Raw genomic sequence first — 22,308 nt, forward strand, 5'->3', positions numbered from 1 at the left:
CCCTCACTAGCTGCTCAGCTTATCCCCCTCAACCCCCCTCATGGCCCCACCCATCTCACTTTCACAGTCCTGGAGAGTCATCCAGGGCAAGGCTCCTGCTTACATTGCACAGATGAGGAAACTGAGGCTCAGAAAGGGAATGGCCCTGCTCAAGGTCATAGAGCTTGTCAGTGGCAGAGTTAAGAGCTGAGATTTAAACTCACAACCCCTCCTCAACCCCCCATTTATCCTGAATATATTTCCATGCAGCACCCTGCTCCCTCTTCCTTCATCCCCCAACAGAGCACAGGGCAGAAACACCAGCCTTGCCTGGCTCTGCAGATTTGTGGGTGGGGACAGGACATGCTAGAGAGAAATCAGAGAAGATGCTGGGGGCTACATACATAGCCCCCCAACCTCACCCCCAAGCTCAGTGCCCACCTGCCCAGCAGGCACGGCCAGTGACTCAGCTGCATCCGGGGGAGATGCCAGGGCAGTGACTCACCTACCGAGAAGAGCTGAGCCTGGCACCTTGCCAGCCCCAGGACAGAAGTGACTTAGTCACCGAGACTGTGATACCCAGCAGGCACAGCCCAGGGATTGGGGACAGGGGCAGGCCATGTCCTCCACGGTTATCTGCATCCCTGATGAAGAACAGGCATCCTGGGGCAAGCCGTGGCGCTACCCACCCCTGAACCCTTACTACTGCCCACACCCATCATGACAGGCCCTGCTTCCATGCAAACAAGTTTTCTGAGACCCCTGGGCTGCCCTGCCCCTCCCCTGAATGAAGCCTGCCCCTTGCCCATCACTCACCACCCACTCTTTCCCCGGCCCCACCTCCTCCTGCCACCCAAGTTGTACCCAGGCTGTGAGTCTCCTTTAACGTGTCTTGGCAGCACCTTCTGCCCCCACAGCCCCTCTTCCCCCCGCCATACACACATGCACTCATACACATTTCTGCCAGCCCTGCTTCTGCCAGCAGCTGCTGAAGTTGTTCAGCGGGAGGGGAATCGGGGTGCAGGGATTGAGTTACCAGAGGCTATGGGGTGGGCTGTCACCCAATCCCTTCCCCAGCTCATCCTTCCCGCTGGATACAGCCTCCCTCACCCACCTGCTCCCCTCCCACCTCTGGCTAGCAGCCTACTGCCCTTTAAGCCCCTCCACCCCCACTCCACCCAAGCTAGAAAATAAATGTTCAAGGGTATTTGTCATGCAAAGACCAGCCCAGGATATGAGAGAGACAGAACAAGAGAGAAGACAGAGACAGACAGACAGAATCATTCCTGTGCCCAGGCTACAGGCACTAGGTGTGTGGATCTCTGTGTATGTTGAGCCAGAAACGGACTGAGTAACTCCCCAAGTCTTGGGAGAGTTGATGGGGCCCAAGGGGAGCCGACAGGCTGAACAACCTCAATCCATTTGCACTATTGATTTCTCATACACTGCAGCCGGCCTGATGAGGGGGGATGATAAATCAGCCCCCCAGAGACATAGAAACTGAGTGGAGAGAGGGGGAGGGGCCCCTGCACCACAGTTGGTGGCCCACTGAGACCTGCTTGGTGGGGAGGAGGCGGGCTGAGTGGCAGGAGGCAGGGTGGGGAGTGTGTGTTGGATTAAAGCCTGTCTGGGACACCTCCTTCCAGCTGGATCTGAAGCTGATTGGAAGAAAGAAGGTGATGGACAGAAGCACCTTTAGCTCCCCAAGCAGGGCTCTGAACAACCCCAGAGGGTGCCCTTCACCCTCTGGTCTACGGAATGGCGCCCCCTGCAGCTTTGCAACATGCTGGCCCCTGGGATGAGGCTCAACTCAGGGACCACGTATCTCTGCTGAACTTTCTCCCCCACCTCTGGGCCTCAGAGGGCTCACTTCTGACTGTGATCAGAAGCCAGTGGCAATCTCCCTGCTCCCACCCTCTTCCTTTGTTGGGTGGATTGGCAAACAACCCCTGTGGCCTAGGCGTGGCAGGACGGGGGCTCACAAAGGGCTCTGTATCCTAGTCCTTGGTCGGTCCCCAACTCCTCCTGGGACTGTGGGCACAATCCCCCACCCTCGCTGGGTCCCTAAAATGGGGTTAGGCCGGATGCCCCTTTTCGAAGGTGTCTCCAAGCTCCCGGCGAGCCAGCCTGTGAGACTGTTGGAACCAGCCCAGCACCTCGATTCACACCAGTGGCCACAGGCCACCTAAACAAACCCCAACCCTGACCTCCTTCCAGCCTGGACACAGACTCTCTCCACACACGGTGGAGACTTATAAACAAACCAAGCTGGGGTTTACCAAAGACCCTGCATAAACAAGCAGAGAGCGAAAGAGAACAGGAGCCTGGCCAGGCCCTACTTGCTACCGGATGGACAGACAGACAGACAAGGTAGCACAGCCCAGTTGGGGGAGGGGCTGTGACGAGAAAAACAAAGGGCGCAAGGGGCCTGGATTGGGGTTCCAAAGCCCCCAGTGACGGGCTGTATGTCCACGGGCAAATCACATCCCCTCTTTCCCGCTCTGTAGGGCAAACGGATGGGCCAGGTGCCTCCAAAGCCCCTTCTGGTTCTCTTGGGATAGAGAGAGCCCTGGGGGTCCCCAGGACTCCCCGCCCAGTCCAGCCCATCCTCTGGTCAGGACCCTCTTCTCAAGGCCCTTCCCCTGCCCGCCACACCTCCTCCTTACTCTGTCTACTGCCCCCCTGGCCCTTCCTCACTCCTCCGCCCGCCGGCTTGCCCTCACCTTGGCCAAGCCCCTCTGCCTGCCCCGTGCTTTTCTGCACGTCCCTCCTGCCAGGGGACAGACCAACTAAAAATAGTCCCTGCAGCCTTTCTCGCCCACAGCTGCCCAAAGAGCAGGAAATGAGGGGGGCAGGGAGGCCCATGTCCTGCTCTCCCCCACAAACTCCCAGCCCCAAATCAGGTCCAGCCCTCCAGCCTGGGATGTGTGCCAACTTGGCCATCTCGGGGGCACCCCACACCCCTTCCCTAGGGGGAGGCCTGCCCATAAGTGCCTACAATCTGAGAGCTGTCCTCACCCCACGGGAGGGGGAGAGGAGGCCAGCGGTCTGGAGGGAAACCTTCCCAATTTCTGACAAATCAGTGCCAACCACACTGTGGGCACCGAGAGGGCAGGGCCTGGCTCCACGGACTGGTCTTTTGAGGGCAGAGGGAATCGGTGTGGGGAAGTCTGGGCTGGTTCTCTTCATCCTGGCCCAGCTGGAAGGAAGACAAAATAGTGCCCCAGCCTCAATTATGCCAATCCCCCATTCCCCTAAATGTGTGGGTGCAGACAGAGGGGTTTCGGTAGCCACCCCCAGATGCCATGGGGTAAGAAGCTTTAGAGGAGAGGTCATGGCTCCCACACATAAAGATGGAAGCCTAGAGGCAAGAACAGGTCATGCCTGCCAGGCTGGGCATATGCTGCCCCCAAGCTGAGTCAGAGGCTGGGAGGGAGGAGCCGGACGCTGGGTGCCAGGGGCTACAGAGCCTCCACCCCTATCCCACCTGGGACTCCTGACACCTCCAAGCCCTGGAAGAAGGCCCTCCCTGCGCAGGAGGAAGGAAACCAGCTTAGTGACTCTCTGGAGGCCTGCAGGGCAGCTCTGGACCAGGAGGCAGGCGGGAAACCCAGGAGTCTTGGCTCCCGGCCCAGGGAGGGAGTGAGAGAAATACCTCGGAGGGGAGGAAACAGCCTAGAGAAAGGCAGACACAAGTGCCCCCAGCAGCTCCCAGAGGTGACCCTCCAGGAGAAACTGGCCAGAGGGGCTGCAGGGGGAAAGTGAACACATTTCTGAACAAGAAGGGAGAAGAAGGCAGAGCCCCAGGGATGCAGGAAGCAGGGCAGGCCAGCCAGGCTCTCACCTGCTCTCCTCTCCTCCCATCAAAGCCTGTCAGAGTCTGAAGTGCTTATTAAGGGCATGAAATATCAGGGAGGTCCTAGGGGCCTACGTGTGTTCCCCCCTCCCCTTATCTCCAGACCCCAGCCTGTTTGTTCCTGAGCTTCCCCTGGCACCCCTCCCCTGGGGCCCAGCCAAGTCAGGAGTCAGCAGGCCCAAGGTGGTGCCTGGGAGGCCTGGGCAGTGCCAGGGGCAGCCCTCATACCATCCTCCCACTGGCTTCCCTCCCGCCTGCTCTCGGCCGCCACACATATCTCAGCTGTCGAATCCGATTAGGGCTCCTGCCCAGTGAGCCGGACAAGGAGGCCACTGGGCAGGGGAGAGACAGGGACAAGGACGCTGAGCAGGAACGGCAGGAGGAAGGTGGAGACGGGGCTCAGGGGAGAAGGTGTGGAGCCCCAGAGGACCAGAGAGCTGGTAGCCAGCTATGACCCGCATTAGGGGAACTCTGCAGCCCCTAGGGCAACAACCTGGTTCCTCCATCCCAGAGATGGGCAAGGATGGGGGAAGGAAACTGAAGGCAGAGAGATGACCTAGATTAGAAAAAGAATCCCATCCTGGAACTCTATCCCCGCCCTCCCACCCTGCCACACCCCCACCCACTACCATTTGCAGTGGGCTGTAGGATACATCTTCTAATGAGGTCTTTATGGCTGCATCCCTATCAGGCAAGCCGGGCTTGTTACTAATAGCCATTTTTATAAATTAAGAAACTAGAGGCTTAGAGACCTGTATAAATGCACGTAGTCAAATGAGCGAGCTGAGTCTCAAATTCAGGCCTGATTCTCAGTCCACTGCTCACAAGCAGAATTTACTTTCCTTCCTGGGTCAAGAGCAGAACTGAGTCTGAAGTCACTCCATTATCCACATTTTCCTCCAAAACCACCCCGTAGGGGATCTGGGGGATCATGGAGGAATACAGAACATACCCTACACCTAGATAGAGTGACCAGATAGAGGTGCGCCACCCACCCCCCACACAGAGAGCTAGAGGGGTTCCCTCAAAGTGTGACCTGTCTCTTCCATGGCTTCCCAGCCCAGTCTGCTACACCCAGAGGTAATACACACACTTACACACACGGTTACTCAGACAAGTCATACACCCCTCCCGCCAACCCACCAAACCAGAATGAGATGCCCTAGATCTTCAGAGAACAAGGCCTGTCAGCCCCCCAGAAGAGGGACAAACAAGTCACCCTAAATACTAGGTATCATCCACCTCTCTCCCAGAGAGCCTGCAGGAAGGCAGAAGCCTCAGGGCAACACCAGGAGCTCGAGCTCTGAAAACCAAGGAGCCCAGGGAGCTGGCATGGCTGGGTGGCCTCCCTGATTTGGTCCACACCCCCTTCCCCAGCCATCTGGGCTGATTCTGTTCTGGCCTGGGCCACACTCTGGGATCTCTCCCCTTCCATGCATATAGCCACCTCTATCCCAAGCTTATAGATCTTACAACCATATGGTCTACACACACACACACACACACACACACACACACACACAGTGGGTGTGTGTGTGTGTGGGGGGCGCTTTTCCATAGGTGTTGAGGTGTTGGCAAGAATGGGAAGGGCTCTAACCTGAAAGAACGTCCCCCCACCCCAGGGAAAGGTCACCCCCAAACCCCTAAAAAGCTCACAATCTCCACTACCCTCCCGCACAGCCTTTGGCCACTCCAACGTGCCATGAGCCTGGAAGCGGGCACTGGGTCTACAAGGAGAGTAGGGATTCGGGGGCAAAGTCCTGGGCTCTTAGGGCTGGAGGGGCGGGGAGGGTAGGCAGGGAGGAAGCAAGAGAGAAATCCCCAGGGAGTCTTGGCTTCCCCAGCGGTCTCCCGGTCCGGCTCCCGGTCACCTTAGCGTGCCAGTTCTCCCCTCGAGGTGAGGTGGGGGAAGGGGGATTAGGAAACACTGCAAAGAAGGGAGCGGGGTCTGGCGCCCGGGCAGACCTTACCCCCACTTTCCATTCTTAGCTGGAGAACGGGAATGCCTGAGGGGCGTGCAGCAAGGGCGCCGGAGGGCGCAGGGGCTCCGAGCTCCCAGGCACCCCTGTGTTCCCAGGCCCCCACCTCCCTGGACTACAGCGAGCCGTGGGGGAGGAGAGACGGGGAAAGCCTGAACTGCCGAGAGGGAAACGGCCGGATGAGAAGCGGAGAGGCCAGGCGGAAGGCGGCCGAGGCAGAATTGGGAAGGGGTGTTCGAGGTCCTACCTGCTCAGGTGCGTGCCGGCGGGGGGCGATGGGGTTCCCTGGAGAACCGGGGAAGCCCTCTCAGCTCGATTCAGGATTCCCCCCTGCTTCTGGGTTAGGCTGCTGCAAAAGGCACAGGTTCCCGTTGGGTCCTAAAGCCCATTCTCCAAACTCTCCCCGCCCTCTTCCACCAGCCGTGACTGGGTCAGCGGGTGCAGAGCTGAACCGATGGGGCAGAAAGAACTCACTGGTGAAAGAGGTCTGAGTCATGGGTTGGGGACAGCCACAGTCCCCGGTGTCAAATACACAGCACATGGGAGATTTTAGTTGAGGATATTATGGGACAGAATTAAAGAAAACATTGCTTCTGCCTGGAACGGATGGATTTGAGCTTTGGGACTGAAGGTGGGGTTAAGATGGCTTTTCTCACCATTCCCAACTAGCCTGGGGTCTGGGGAAGGGGGTTGTTCACTTTGGACAGGAGCTCACTTCTACCCTCCCCCTCCTAGACAGAGCACAGTCTCCCCTAAATTATTCCTAAATGCCTAGGAGAAGGAGGTCATGCCAAGGGGAAAGAAGGCACTGATTTCTAGCAAGTGGAAAGGGCAGTATGACTTAGGTAGCAATTGGAAATTGGCATTTTTATATCCTTAGACTGAGGCCTGTGTGTCTGGAAGTGTGTTGGGCTCTGCAGATACACGTAGCCAAGTGAGAGGGTAAGCCGGTGGGGCTGGGAGTCTTTGGGTTACATCCTTTGGCAGAAATGGCAACTGTCAGTGAAGGAAGGGGATGCAGAACCTAGGGGTCGACTCGGGCTCCCTACCCGGCCCTCAACTGGATCCTGAAGCTTTACCAGAATGAATATCTTAAAGGAGAGTATTTTCCCAGGTACTATTTAGGATAAATAGGGGGCCGGAGGGCCTCAGCATTAGATCAACTTCAAGGTTTTTGTTGTCTAGTCGCTCAGTCATGTCCGACTCTTTGTGACCCCATGGACTGTAGCCCACCAGGCTCCTCTCTCCCTGGGCTTCTCCAAGCAAGAGCACTGGAGTGGGTTGCCATTTCCTTCTCCAGGGAATCTTCCTGACCCAGGGATCAAATCCTATATTTTGGCAGGTGGATTCTTTACCGCTGAGCCACCAGGGAAGCCCGCAACTTCAAGGTTACAGACCCAGTTTAGGATAGCCCAATTTCTCAAAGGGAGAACTCAGAGTTGGGGGCCAAGGTGGGCCAGGGAATGTGGAGGGAAGGCTGCAGAGGGCCTGGTAAACGTTTTGCAAGGGGAGTTGCACACACCTCCAGCAGCAAAGCAGGGGAAACGTCACAGGGTGAAGGGCCAGGGGAAGTCAGGGACAGAGTCATGGAAGGGAGAGGGCACGGCCTCTTCCTAGAAGGGGGACAGGGTGGCAGCACTGCTTCCGCCCCTGTGTCAGTCTGGCAGGAACTGGGGAGAGGAGCTGGATGGCAGGTTGGGAGGGCCCCAGGGTGGAGCCGGTGGGGTGAGCTCAGGTCAAGCCTTTCACCCTGATGTGCCTCAGTTCTCTCCCAGCTGTTAACCAGGGCTCTGGGTTCTTCCCAGGCAGTTAATGAGTGTTTACAGAGGAGCTTGGAGATCTTCAGATCTCAGCTGGGCCACCACTACAGTTATAAAGCTCAATAAGGGCTGAGTGTCATTGGGGAGGGGAAGGAGAAGAGGGAAACAGACGACTCTCTTACAACCTAAGGATAAAGCCACGCTCAGAGAGCAGAGCCAGCCTCAGCTGCCACAGGATATCCTTGTGCCCAGGGATGGAGGTCACGTACCCTCATCCTTCTCACCACCACCAAAGGCTGGCCCGCAGCTAAGTGTGGGCAGAACCCAGACTACAGCTGGTCTTCATTAACTCCAGCTCTTTTTCACCCCCCACTGTGAACCCACAGCTTCTACAGGCCCAGGCTGGAGGGGCTGCCCTAGCCCGACCTCACTGCTGACTCTGGGGTAGGGGGCACCTACTGTAGGCCAAGCTACCAGCTGAAAATAAGGTCGAAGCAAGACTCACTTTTCCCACTGGGAGAGAGCAGAGAGGAAAGAAAGGAGTGTGGGGGTGAGGGTGGAGGTGGGGGAATTTAGGGCAAACAGCAGGCAGTGAAGTCAACTGGATCTAGGCCCAGAAACCCCCACACCCTGGGGCCAAGTCTTACTCTAGCTCTGCTTTCAGCCCAGTCTTGGCTGGGCCCCAAACTAGGGAAGGCCCTGGCTGCCCCTTTCCGCCTCCCTACCCCCACCCTTATTAAATACACATTTTATCTCTCAGCATCTTCATTATCTTAACTGAAGGAGACAAGCAGTGGATGGCGGCGGCAGAGAGCGTCAGGAGAGGGGGGGCGGGTGTGGGGAGCAGGCGCACCCTTGTTGTAAAGTGCTGATGAAGCTCTTTCAGGCAGTGTGGGAAACAGAGGCGGGATCAAAGGCAGCGAGGCTGATTCAGAACTCAATTAGAGCTTTTTAAAAAAGGAGCTGGCTCCCTCCTTTTGCCAGGCTTCAGACAGCCTTTACCCAGGCCCCTCGCACCCAATTAGCTTCTACTGCCAGCACCCTGGGGCCGGGGTTGAAAACCAAGGGGAGGCCAAAGGGCACAGCTTCTCCCCCTGCAGACCCACCCCTTCTGAGAAGGCGGAGACCTACTGCTGTGCGTAACTTAAAAGGTCTCCGAGGGCACCTGATCTTTGCAGGAGGAACCTGAGATCACACCTTTTCCTCAAAAGTTAAAACAGCAGGACTCCAAAGGTGGGCTCCTCCCTAATCCCTTGCCAACTAGAGGCCACGCAGCTTCTGGCCCATCTCTGGGGACACTAGGTAACATCCAGACAGACACCCCCTCCTCCCAGCCAGTGGGTGGGACTCTTTCCCTCAAAGCCAGGGGCTCCTGGGAGCAACATGGAAGTTGCCTCAAGCAAAATATCACATCAGAGGGAGCCATTGGGACGCATCTGTGAGGCTGAGAAGCCTCATGACACATGCCGCAGGATGGAGCGCCCCCTCTCCCTGCTCCACCTCCGTGCAGAAGCACCAGCCCGGGCTGCCTCCAGATCAGAACTGTCCTCAAGATGAAGGGGAGGCGGCGTCTTACTCCATCATGGATCTGTTCACTCAACAACTGTTAATGGAATACGCCCCTGGCCCCCGCAGGTCTCAGGCACTGAACTAGGTGCTGGGGACAGATACAAATGTTAAAAAAGCTCTCCACCTCGGCTCTGTTTTGGCCTCTCTCTCAGTAGTCAAGGTAACCTCTCCACAGATATTTTTAAAAAGCCCCAAGTCATATCTCCTTCCTACTTCTCAGTTTTTATTGGTGTATCTTAAAAGGGCGCAATGAGGGGGAAGAAGGAGAGAGCTCTGCCAACTTTGGATCTCTGGGCAGCTTGGACCTCACACCCTCTTGCCAGTCATCCAGACACAGGCAGGTCTTCACTGAGCCAGAATTGTCAGTTGCAGCTCCGGGGTTGAAACTCAAACCAGTTTTATTGTGTCTGAGTGTGTTCCATGGCAATACCCACTGACACTCTATGGCAGCTTCCTCTGCCTCTGTGAAGAAATAAATAAACCAGGAGACAGACACACACCCCACCACCTTCGAGAGGAAGAATGTAGGTCAGCATCTCTGCCACTACTCCATGTGAAGCGGCCTATGCTCCTGGCAGAAACCAGTAACCACAAGCCCAGCCCAGCCTCCTAAAAATCCCACCGCCTTCCCAGAGCTCTCAGCTTCAGCGAGAAAAGGACTTTCTTCCTGCTCTCAGTCTGCTCCCCGGCTGTCTGAATTACATTTAAGACTCCGCTGTCAAACATACATCAGCCTGTGCTCCCATAAGCCAAGCCAAGCAGGGACTCGAAGTCAGCTTCACGCATCGTTGACGGAACCAACCCTGTTCCAATTGCTGAAGTCTTAAGAGCAGCAATGACCTAGAAATTGACAGTGGGGGGAGAACCGAAGGGAAGGAAAACTAACCAGTACACAGAAAACCCGATTTCCTAATTCCAGGGGAAAGGGAGAGAGAGGAGGTAGATGGGGGAAGAAATTTGGCCTCTTTGAATCTGCAAATGCGACCTTGGCTCAGTGCCATAGAGGATACACAGCAGCCCCAATGCGAGTCAAGCCATGTTCCTGACTCCAGCCCTACAGTTAAGAGGAAGGCGCCAGGCCTCAAACACAGCGAGGTGGGCAGGTCGCTCCTCTTTGGGCAGGATCCTACTGTGGACACAGAACAGACAGCAGCTGCCCACAGTGTGGAAACAGACTGTAAAGCAGTCACGTCTCTTAAGGCTGCAGCATCCAATAAAGCGTAATTTAAATCAAGCCTCGCATCTGTTCTCAATCCCATTCAGTCTCTGCTTTCCATCAGCCTTCGGACAATCTCTGCAATTATGCTCGTTAACCCTTATAGCCCCGGACACTTTCCAAGCTGCGAGGTATAGACCTGTGTTCTCCCCCCGCAAACTGACCGCAGAGGGAACAAATGCTCTAGTGAAGGAGAGTGTGAGACATTCAGACTCCTGTCTACAGACCACGCTCTGCTACACACACCAGCAGGTAGTGTTCATTTCAGAGGGCTCTCTCTGTGTGCCCTCCTTCTATCCTGTACCACCTGCCGCAGCCCAGATCACATTGCAAGGAGACAGTGGGCAGCATGAATGAAACAGTGGCCAACTGATCATTTGTACACATATCAAATTCTCAAACCCAAGCCATGTCAGGAAGGCAGGAGGCAGAACTCAGGGAGCAGCACAGACTTGGTCACTGGCTGTCAGACCATTCCTATCACACACGGTTTGCATTCCAAGCATATGCTTGAGTTATAAAAGTACAGCAGTCTCCCAGAGGAATCAAACTTCAGTTTTTTTTCCCCCTTCCCTCAACTACCCCAGTCCCACACCTGCACTCCTAAGGCAGTCAGTGTTATCATGGTGCCCTCTGGTGTCCCCATCACAAATTGCCATTTAATGCCACTGGAAGCCAAACCCAGAAAAGCGGGGACTTGAGTAACTATGTGGATTAATTTATCTAAGGAGACTGGGAAAATGAGGTTCCAATGACAATCCAAACCCAAACGAGGGCATCTTGAAACAAGTAAGTGGCTTCAGCTGAGGACCGTGGGACAGTTTGGGGAGGAATTTTCACATTGCCTTCTGAAAAGTTTGAGCTCTCTTGAAATGTGATAGCTGAAGAAAACAAAGACTGCAACTTGAAAATAAATATATTCACAATCTGTAGTCACATTCTCCTGACCACCCCCACAACCTTGGGAGTGCCCAGGAAATTCAACGAGTCTTTAAAATGTCGCAGTGCGGAAGTCTCTGCAACATAACACGAACACAGCACACTCCAAAAAAAAGATATCCTTTGATCAAAGTGTCCTCCAATCTCCACGTCAGCTGGCTTATTTGTCTGGAGTCTCCTTTTTCGTTCTGCTTCCTCTGATCCAAACGTTCTTGAAAATATACCAATGTTTGAGGAGACTAAGAAATCAATATATGAACTTTCTGCAGCACCCATCTGTATACCTGTAAGCATGTTGGTTAGGGGCACACTCAGGGTAGAGGCGATGAGTGTAATTAAAAAGGGTTTCCTTGGTAGTTTGTAATTCATAAATATAATAAAACTCAAAGATATAATTCTGTGCTAATAGTCACAAATCTATAGATTATTTTTTATCAGGTTTAAGTAAAAAAAAGGTCACCTGCTTTCAGACCTGAGTGTATAAAGTACTAAAATGAAGACTCCATCGGTCTCTAAATGCCAGCTGGATACTTTCGGGTGGGGTATTAGTAGAAAAGAATTTAAGGCAATCCAGTAGCTAAGATATTTCCAACTAAAGCTTTGTCTTTCAGAGCATGCTCTATTTCCGTCTCTTCAATCTTCAGAGACACCTGCAAGGAAGAGAAAAGGACTTTTTGTGGTGGAGAACTCACAAAAGCCAAGTTTTTATTACAGAAACCTTTACTATGTTAAACTTTTCTCACAAGAGTCAAGCAAGCTAAACACTTCTTTTCCAATAACATGGGGGGAAAAAATCTGATTCATTCTATAGCCATATCTTCACACACCTTAAATCCTACCTAACAAACAACAAAAAAGTGTTTATCTAATTGTGATCATTTTTAAATCTTTACTTTAGCAAAAATCTAAGCTCTTCAAAGCAGGACAATTAAAAGCAATGTCCCAAAGAAGCAGGTCGTTGTACCTTTGTGAAGCGGGTTTCCTTGTTTTTCTTTAATCCAAAAATGCCTCTGGCCTCCAAGAGACCGGAAAGTGACAAACACTCCGACTGGGCCACAGCTGCCACCTGCTGTTTGCGACAGACGTTACTGTAGGCTTCATGTAACTGGAAGGGAACAAGGGGAAACAAACGTCGTTTAACAGCCCTCTCTCTTCTAACTTTGTCATCTTTTAAAATAATGTAAATCTGGGTTTGCAAAAGAGTTATCTGAACATCCTAATGCTCTCCATTTTCAATAAAATCCTTGAAAATGCTTTCTGGAGGTACCGCCAAAAACCTACACTGTAATGCAAGGAGGGGGCTTTATTGTGTTTCATAGGGAGAGGCAGAAATAAAGGGGAGAAGATTAATGGTAAAGGCTCAACCATAGCCCAAGGGAAATAAAAGTCAGCTGCCTTTTACATGATACCAGTACTTATTCTCACTGTTAAAATCCATTTTTAATTCACATCAGCTGCAGCATCATAGGCCTTTAGGAAAATATCTGCTCTGCAAAGCAGATTCTCCTCTCCACCCCAGCTCCATCTGCTGAGATTCCTGACTAACCTTCCCCAGGGTGACCTCTTTGATTTTCAACCGCCTGGTCAAGAGCAGCAAAGAGCAGACCAAGATCTTCTGCTGGAGGGGAAAGGAATCTTGTGCTCCTTCTTGGCTCAATGTCATTCTGTTTCCATCAACTTCCGAGATGACTTGTGATATGTGAATAACACCAACCCGCTTGGGAACCAATGACTCAGAGGGTGATTTACCTATCAAGTAAATAAATCAGGATTAACTCGATTTGAGACAGATGATACTAAGTTTTAGTGGAAGGAGAGGTTACAGTTCTGTAATGAGAAGTCAAAGGATGAGACACAGCACGATCCTCAGGAAGATGCCAAAATGTGACACGACTTGGAAAGTAAGGTTATCCTCTTTCTGGGCAGAACGGTGAGCTATTTCATCCTGTATGATGCAATTTAATGTCAAAAAGATGAAATCTACCTCACGAAAGAATAAGGACTAGACAGAGAACTAATGTAAGGTTCCTGATATCTCAAAGGCAAAGAAGGACAGAACCTTGAATCAAAGATGACTGGGCCTGGTCATTGATAAAGGCTGGAAAAATTACCTAATATTTCAAATCAAGTGAGTGGCTAAACGTGGACAGTCCTAAGTCCTCTTGATAGCCTCCCCAAATGACCTTCGAGGTTTGGTTCATTTGCCCAAGCCAATCTCCAGGAGAGCAACACTTGAGAAAATGTCATCGGATAGTTCAGCAGATAGCACCATCTCAGAAGCCGGAGGTTGGGAAACTGCCAAGGAGCCACAGAGGACTGTGGCCTCATTGTCTGGATGCAGGAATGGCAAGACAGAGAAGGATCTGCTCTGTAATAAACTTTGCCTCATGTTGCCTCATGCTACTTCCTGAGACCAAGTCAGTTGTCCCAGAAGAGTTTGCTTCGATTGTTGTTGTTCAGCCGCTAACTCTTTGCAACCCCATGGACTGAAGCACGCCAGGCTTCCCTGTCCTTCACTGCTTCAATTCCATGATCACAGACAGGATGCTACCGAGGACTAAGCGTACTGGAGAAACTGGAGTTCAGTGGTCAAGAAGCAGAATCTCACAACACTGAGAAGAATTCAGGTCTAGTCTTACTCCCTATCCAATGGCTGAGTCTCTTCATAACAGTTCCAAGAAGAGGTCATCTACCCAGCTTGTGTCTGAGTCTCTTCAATACTGGGACACCCCCACTGTGTCAAAAGAAGACCAGTTAGTGCTCTTTGCTGGAAAGTGCCTTCTTTTTTTCTTTTTTTTTTGGCTGCACCACAAGGCATGTGGGGTTTTAGTTCCCCAACCAAGGATCAAACCCACACCGCCTGTGCTGGAAGTGTGGAGTCTTAACCACTTCCCTGGAGCCACCAGGGAAGTCCAGGAAAGTATCTTCTTATATTTAAAGTCAGTCTCCCTGTAGCCTTCTAAAGCCATTAAAGCTAACCACATCTACCAGAGGTTAAAAGACAGGAATTAGATTAGTTTAATAATTTATGACAAGAAGACACAAATTCTTTTAGTTCTGTGTGTGTGAGCGGTGCTCAGCGGGTCCACTGACAAGCCTAAATGTTCCTGGTAGGGGAAAAAAGGGAATGATGTGAAAAGTTGAAGAGAAACCAGCATCTAATCTGTGCACTGGCAAATATTACCTACTATCAGTCAAAGCACTGTTCAGCTACTTCTGAAATATTTTTATTAATCTTCTTTCAACAAGTTGATGATAAGGAAGAAACAATCAAATCAGACTGTTCTGTTTCTAAAGATTAACACGATATTAACCACAAGATATGCAGTTCATGGCCATTTTACATCCTCTATAGCTAAGAGGACAAGGCTGAGGGAAAGGAAAACTAATTTTGTCGTTTCTGTGAAAGCGTGCAGTTTACTGTAGCGATGCTATCTTTGTATCGCCACCCTCTGAGGCTTGTTGAAAGTCTAGCGATATCCCAAGCTGAACTAATTCTTTCCCTGTCTGACTCTTATTTCCTGGGCTTTGCTTTCACCTATATCAAGACCTAAAGTGCACTCGATACAAGTACCCAGAGAGACACTGATCCAATCTTAGTGTCTAGTTTTCATTCCTAGGACTTGGAAAGAAAACCGACTCTGTCCCAACTATTCATGTAACACCCTGGAGAACCCATTTCCAGTAATGCGTGGATTACAGCACTGGCAGGCAAGACTGAAATAAAGTAGATGAAACTGATGAAAAACACAGACACCCATACACAAATGGATAACAGGATTTAACTATGCTCATCTCATTTTTCTATCTCTTTCAGAAAAGTAAAGCTTCTAATTATAAAGGAAGAGGGAACAGAGATAAACTACTCACATTCAGAGAGTGGTTTGAGGATAGTCTGACTTTTGACATCTGACTCTACAACTTCAATAGCCCTCCTATAAAAAAAAAAAAAAAAAGTATTTCTAGAGTTAATTTAGGCTGAGCCAAACCAAACACCACACCAAACCACCAAGCCCAAAAACAGGCACATTAACACAAAGCAACATGTTTTATAATTTTAAAACCCAAGAAAATTGGATTATGCCTCAACTCCAGGGGACTTAATTGCCTCGAAATAAATCATGGACCAGGGAATCCGAGAAACTTCAACACTACTCAATTTCCTCTTATAGAGGCCGAGTAAGTCATCATACATTGAGCCAATGATAATATTTTGGACAAGGAAAACATGTCATGGATAGAAGAGAGGACATGCAGTGTGGGTGACTGACTAAAGAGAGACAGCACCACCTATACACACCAGCCCTAAAAGAGGAGCCCGCAGTTATCTATACATAGGCTGTGTGCAGGCTAAAACCACACCGGCCTACGTGACTCTTGCTCATAGCTGCAGTCTTTATCCAAGTAGTTTGCTGACTAGGAAGAACTTTCAAATCCAGAATCACATCATCTAGCAAGAGGAAGAGCTTACTCTCCCACTGCTCTCTCCAAAGTACTTTGCCCACAGGAAGCCACGAGCCAGACCTGGATCTTCTGCGTGGCAGTAGGGGGAGGTTGGACCAGCGGGCCAACACAGCAAGTGTCATTTTAATGGCCCCAGTGTCCTACTGGGAAAGAAGAAATTTCATCAGTCAGCACAGAGGCTTTCCCCAGCAGGAGGGGCCAGGGGATGGGAAGGGGGAGAGAGAGCGGTCTGGAACACAACTATGGGGGACCACCAGCTGGAGGAAGGGGTGCTCACAAAAGCAAAGGAAGGGGCAAAAGAAGTCTCAAGGCAAGGATGGTTCAGGTCCATAAATAAACCTGCTTGAGACCAGCTAATGGAAAAGTAAACTGGAGTCTTTTTTAATACAAATGTAATTAACCAATCTATAATCACCACAGGGAGTGCCAGCAACATCTCATTTGTTTCTCCCTCTGTAGGTAATGGACTGATAATGTTTCAGACATTAACACGGTGGAAATGCAGAGCTCCCCACTGAGAAACAAGTCCTCCTTTCTGAACGTAAAAAGTGGCAGAACGGAGCCTCTTAAGCCACATTCATTTGAGTTACACGAGACAATTAACAGCATTTCTTCTTTTTTAATAAAAGCAGCCAACAGTGCCATAACTCACCTGCAAATATCAAGCGCTTTGCGAACATCTCCCGAAACAGCAGAGACTTTGCGGGCGCAGAACTGAATGGCAGCATTGTCTAGGACCTGGTCATTAGATGCCTTTGGACAAGACACAGAAGTTTACAGTTGAAAGTACACAGCTCCTCTTCTGCAATTTAGGTCTCAGACATGAGTACTTTCACACTTAATTCTAAACTTGATTGACCAAACTTTAGGGTCTAAGAGATGCCTTTTCTGCTTAGGAATGGGAATTTCATACATTGAAGCATTTTGTAGGAATGTGGTGGAGGTTCACAAAGGGGAAAAAAGCAACTGAAACTTAAATTAGCAAAACTACACTATACTAAAATCTACTTGGTCAAGAGAAAGTGTTTTCTTGGTCCTATTTTTTTAAAAAATTTTTTGGCCAGACCATGAGACATATGGGATCTTAGTTCCCCGACCAGGGATAGGAGCTGTGCCCCCCTGCATTGAAGTGCAAAGTCTTAGCCACTGGACCGCCAGGGAAGTCCCAGGTCCTATTTTTTTTTTTCTATTTCTTTTCGGCTGTGCTGGGTCTTCACTGCTGCGTGGGCTTTTCTGTGGTTGTGGCAAGCAGCAGCTACGCTCTACTGTGGTGCACGGGCTTCTCCTGTTGTGAAGCCCAGACTCCAGTAGTTGCGGTTGCCAGGCTCAATTGCTCCAAGGCTTGTGGGATCCTCCCGGATCAGGGATGGAACCCGTGTCTCCTGCACTGGCAGGCAGATTCTTTACCACTGAGCCACCAGGGAAGCCCCCTCAGGTCCTATTTTAAGACTATTGTGTGTGTTCGTCACTCAGTCATGTCCGACTGTTTGCAACCCCATAGACTGCAGCCTGCCAGGCTCCTCTGTCCATGAAATTCTCCAGGCAAGAATACTGGAGTGGGTTGCCATTTCCTGCTCCATGAGACTATTACAGAAGCATTTGAGTGACTCCTCTCTTATGTTTATTCCAATACTGAAGCACCTAATAAATGGAGCCATGGGTGGAAATTCACACAAAATGTTCTCACTATGGCCCAAAGGAATGCCTTGTTTAGCCATGCAGTCAAAGCAAAATATTTTAGAACTATTGTTAGGCTTCCCTTTCACAGGTGATACAAGGAACAGACACCTGGGTACGGTGCTTGGCACTCACCTGATTCAGTCGATCCTGCAAGATGGTGGCTATCTGATTTTTGGTATAAGGTGGGAAGTTCAACAGCTGTGGCTTGCATTTTTCTCTAGCTTGAAGCCTCGGCAGAATTCTGTCTGTGAGATCCAGAGTATTAGCAATACCTGAGGAGGAGATATGTAACACTTATCATCAGTGGTCAAATCATCCTAAAAGGAAAAATAAACCTTCTGAAAGCTGAATAAAATTTCTAGTCATAATCCAGCATTCCAATTGTTGCTTCCCACTCATCCCCCACTCTCAATACTCATTAGGTAGGATGTACACAATCACTGAAGAATGCTTTTTTTTAAAGTGTTCTTTATTTCTTGGCTGTGCTGGGCCTTCGTCATGGCATGTGGGAAGAATGCTGTATTCAAATTAGGTTTAAAATTCTGACTAATAAGCAGGACCAGACACTCCCAAAATTGACTGTTGCTGAAATGCAGTATTTTGTCATTTCTATTCAGAGTTAACAAAAATGATTTGATTAGTGAAAGTTAAAGTCGCTCAGTCGTGTGTCTGACTCTTTGCAACCCCATGGACTATATAGTCCATGAAATTCTCCAGGCCAGAACACTGGAGTAGGTAGCCATTCCCTTTTCCAGGGGATCTTCCCAACCCAGATCTCCTGCATTGCAGGCAGATTCTTTACCGGCTGAGCCACAAGGGAAGCCCTGATTTGATTAAGTTCCCTATTATTTTATAATAACTTTCCTTTAAAAAAAAATTCTTATTTTATTTATTTTTATTCTTTTTTGATTGAGCTGCACAGTATGTGGGATCTCAGTTCCCTGACCAACTCATGCCCCTACCGTGGAAGTGTGGAACCACTGGACCACCAGGGAAGTCCCTATAGTAACTTTCTTATTATGGTAAGAAAGCAGAAAGCTCGTGTAAGATAAAGTAATAGGTGATAATTTCCTAGCAGTCCGGTGGATAGGACTACTCGCTTTCACAGCCAAGGTTCAATCCCTGGTTTGGGGAACTAAGATCCCACAAGGTATGTGGCACAGTGAAACTTTTTTTCAAAAAAATTTGCTTTTACAAAACAAAACTGATAAGCCGAAGAGATTTAAAAAAGAAGTCTTTAGAACCACCATGTAACATGAACAACAGAGCACTAACCAATCAGCACCAACCGAGAATTGCTTAGCCACGGCCATTCAAAGAGTGTGTACAAGACATCCTGCCCTCTGCTGTCCAGCTGATCCATCTCGTCCAACACCAACACACTACAAAGAAGCAATGAGGATCCATGTTCACCTTCTTAAGTCTCCAATCTGTTTGATGTGGGCTAACTCTAGGTCACATTCCTACAGCTCAAACTAGTTTGAAGGTAGTCATCTACCCCATTTGGTAACATACAGCAATGAGCTTAAAAACATTTTCCCCCAATTTGAAATTAGAAGGTTTTTTTTTTCTTTCTTCTTTTCTTCTTTCGCTTTAAGCTTATGTAACTACCTCTCAGAGAGAAAATATAGGAAATGTTCTTTTGAGGAGTAAACCGATAAATTCAAGAGACAAGACTGTGAGTTTGTGGGCAACAGATCTCGGAGACTTTCACAAAGCAACATGCAACAGAGCAATGCTTACATCATGGGGCCCTTCTCTGCAGTCATATGGTTTTCCAGTCTCCTCATCATGTCCTTCCCAGCTGGCCTGGATACTTCTTCCTGACAAATCTCCTGAGCAATGGCTGGGAATACAGCCTGGGCACTCCTCAAGGACATGCAATTCAGCACGATAGTTTTAAAGCCTTTTAGTTCCTTCTAGAAAAAATGCAAACAGGCAAATTAGTTTGGCCTCAGATAAACTTCTGATGGAACGTGAAGTGTCTTTGAGGGGTTAAACAGCATAAGAAAATAAGCTCCATTTTCATTTGGAAAGATTTTGACAATGAAATTAAAAATGTCTTATTTGGGGGAAAACTGCAATCCCTGAAGTACTTCCACTTTTTCTTAACCCTTAATAACCAGATGTCATTTTAGTAAGAGCATCATAATTCAGACTCTCAATGTACCTTGAGGTCTTGTAGAATTCGGCTTAAGCAGGCAGTTTTTCCAGTTCCAGGAGCACCAGAAAGATAAAGACTTCCAGCTTTTTTCCCATAGATGTGCTCCCTTAGGAAATTCCTGATGACATCCATCTCCTTTTCCCTGGCAGGCAGCTGATCCGGGACAGCTGTAGTCAGGACCTGTTTCACTTGCTGGTAGCAAGTGCCTGTGCCAGACATGAAAGGACAATTAGACACCACAGAGGGGACTGAGAAGACCCACCGGCTTTCACTTGGAATCATCAGCCTTGGTTACGAGGCTGCACTAACAGCTGCCGTGAAAGAACCAACCTTCTTGCTTGAACAGTCTCAGACATGCAGATTCTTTCTCCGGCGGACACCTCTGTTCAGAATTGGTTGTGATGTCCTGACCTTTCGGAACTGAGGGATGTATTTTGTTTTGGTGAACTCTGGTGTGTTCTCTTTTGCTAGGAGACTTAGTTGTCAGCTGACTGTCAAATACCAATCTGCGTCCCTTTGACGTCTGTGAGCGAGGGGGACCATTCTCTTTCTTGCCTTGCTTTGGTGGAGAACAGGGAGATAAACGGGGAGTGTTGCACAGGTTGTCGTCACCTGAAACATATTAAAATCAGAATGGGTCACTCATAGCAGTGGACAGTAAAAGGACTTGGAAAGATCTCTGCATCCACCCCTCAAAAGGGGGATGAATTTCTACCAGGGTCAGAATCACCAAAATAAAATGCCTCTCAGACAGAAGCAAACATCGGCCACCAGATGGCACCACTGAGTCTTCCTAGTTGGAGGTTTTAATGAGAGGAAATTCTAGGACTGCTCTAAAACAGGGCTTTCCAACCTTGGCATCATTGATATCTTGGACCAAATAATTCTTTACTGTGGGGGACTGTCCTGTGCACTGCATCACAGTGAGCAGCATCCACCGTCAGTGGCATCCCCTCAGTTATGACAACTAAAAATGTCTCCAGGTACTACCAGATCACCCTTCATTAAAAATAGATGCGCTAAAACAAGAAAGGGAAAAAAGAAAACAAAACTTAAAGAAACAAGAAAGGATTATCAACCACAAGAACTGTCACCTGTTTCTCATAATTTCACAACCACTGAGGCAAGTTTCAAAATACTATATAATGAACAGTGACACTGACAGAATCAAGTTCAGTATTAGGAACTGAAGGTCGGCCCTATCGAGTAGTTCAGAAAGCGATTTCAAAAGCAGCTTAACTCTGAAGTTCAGTAAGCAACCATTCTGAAAATAACCAAAGGGAATAGAATTGTTTTACTTGTACTCAGAAAGCTGTTTCAAAGTCATCTTATTATTAAGAAAGAGGTTGAGAGCTACGGGTTAAAAAGTACTCAAACAATGGCTGTCTTACCCAGACGTTTTCTGGGGCTAAGAGGCAGAATTTTTGCACGAGGAGAACGCAGGATAGCCTGGGCATTTGTCAATTCTAGTTTGGTGTCACTGGAGCTTTTAGCTTTGTCCACTGTCCGAGACGGTTTCTTTTTTGGAAAACTGATTGTAGCCTGTGACTGGGAGCGGGTTCGAGGCATGATGGCAGCACAGCTGGGTACAAAAAAAGGAACAGGACATCCAGTCAATATGTAAAAGTGAAGGAAAAATAATTAACATGGAACTTAAACCAAATGATCAACACTCATTTCATAATCAGATTATGTTGTGACAATATTTTAGCATTTAATTCGGCTTCATATCCAAATCTATGCAACAAGAAATACCTTGTCTACCTACTACACATAACAGGCTGCCATAAGTTTTTTAGGTATTTACTCAGCGTCTCTTGTAGCTCAGCTGGTAAAGAATCCACCTGCAATGAGGGAGACCTGCATTTGATCCCTGGGTTGGGAAGATCCCCTGAAGAAGGGAAAGGCTACCCACTCAGGTATTCTGGTCTGGAGAATTCCATGGACTGTATAGTCCATGGGGTCGCAAAAAGTCGGACACGACTGAGCGACTTTTACTTTTATTTAAGTTTTACAACCATTTTAGAGGTAGGTACTATTATCCTTTTCTTACTGATAAGTAAACTGAGAGGCAGTGAGGTCCAACATCATAGCAAAGTAAGATATAAGACCAGGTATTCTGGCTCCAGAACCCAAATTTTTAACCACTCAAGACATGCAATAAGAAGTTGATCTTAATTGGCGCCTACAGCACTTCTAATTCTCTAGCTCCAGGCCCGGAGTAGACCATTATCACCACCTTAGCGCAGCAGCCTCCCATACTTACAGGCTTCCCCAAGCCCTCAGTCCCTACTCCGCCCAACCTCGGCCCCACATAATCCCAGATGTTCGGGGAACATCGCCCTCCTATCGCACTCAGCACAACTGTCAGACCATTCCGAGGGTGCATTCCTCCCTACCCGACCCCGACCTCATCACCTTCTGGCGATCTGAGCTCTCCTCCCGCGGTCCTTGCCCCAGGCTCTCACAAACTCCGCCGTCCCCAAGGACCCGGGCCTCCTCTCCTTTCCACCATACAGGGCTGCGTCACCTCGGTGCCGGCTCTTCCTCACGTCTCCGGCAGACAACTTCAGGGACTGTCCACGACAAGCTGCTGGATAAACCCCACACCGACAGCAGCAAAGCCCAGCCACGCTCGCGCCAAATCTGCACAGCCGCAGCTTTCCCGCCTCCCGCCAAAGCCCGGCCACGCTTCTGATCGG

General features: G+C 49.6%; 2 protein-coding genes across 3 annotated transcripts in view; both read right to left on the minus strand.

Annotated features, from left to right (window-relative positions):
- RARA (retinoic acid receptor, alpha) overlaps nucleotides 1-6,162 on the minus strand; it is a 45,050-nt gene extending 38,888 nt beyond the window's left edge. Inside the window, exon 1 of the mRNA XM_010842608.1 lies at nucleotides 6,062-6,162. The gene's annotated coding sequence lies outside the window, so the exon portion shown is untranslated. The remainder of the gene's footprint in view (nucleotides 1-6,061) is intronic.
- Nucleotides 6,163-11,018: 4,856 nt separating this feature from the next.
- Nucleotides 11,019-22,269, minus strand: CDC6 (cell division cycle 6). 2 transcript variants are annotated; one of them, XM_010842614.1, is made up of 12 exons: nucleotides 22,025-22,269; nucleotides 20,998-21,188; nucleotides 19,937-20,218; nucleotides 19,613-19,812; nucleotides 19,186-19,361; nucleotides 18,718-18,824; nucleotides 17,575-17,714; nucleotides 16,415-16,515; nucleotides 15,169-15,233; nucleotides 12,845-13,047; nucleotides 12,263-12,403; nucleotides 11,019-11,948 (listed from the first exon to the last, which is right to left on the minus strand). In XM_010842614.1, exons 2-12 carry the CDS (start codon nucleotides 21,173-21,175, stop codon nucleotides 11,859-11,861), a joined length of 1,683 nt encoding a protein of 560 aa, XP_010840916.1. In that variant the 5' UTR covers nucleotides 21,176-21,188; nucleotides 22,025-22,269; the 3' UTR covers nucleotides 11,019-11,858. The 2 variants fall into 2 exon arrangements, with proteins under 2 accessions (XP_010840916.1, XP_010840915.1); XM_010842613.1 differs by having other exon boundaries at nucleotides 19,186-19,358; nucleotides 22,017-22,034.
- Nucleotides 22,270-22,308: the final 39 nt, after the last annotated feature.

This window comes from Bison bison, unplaced genomic scaffold (assembly GCF_000754665.1).
Source record: "Bison bison bison isolate TAMUID 2011002044 unplaced genomic scaffold, Bison_UMD1.0 scf7180017864180, whole genome shotgun sequence".
Classification (NCBI taxonomy): Eukaryota; Metazoa; Chordata; class Mammalia; order Artiodactyla; family Bovidae; genus Bison; species Bison bison.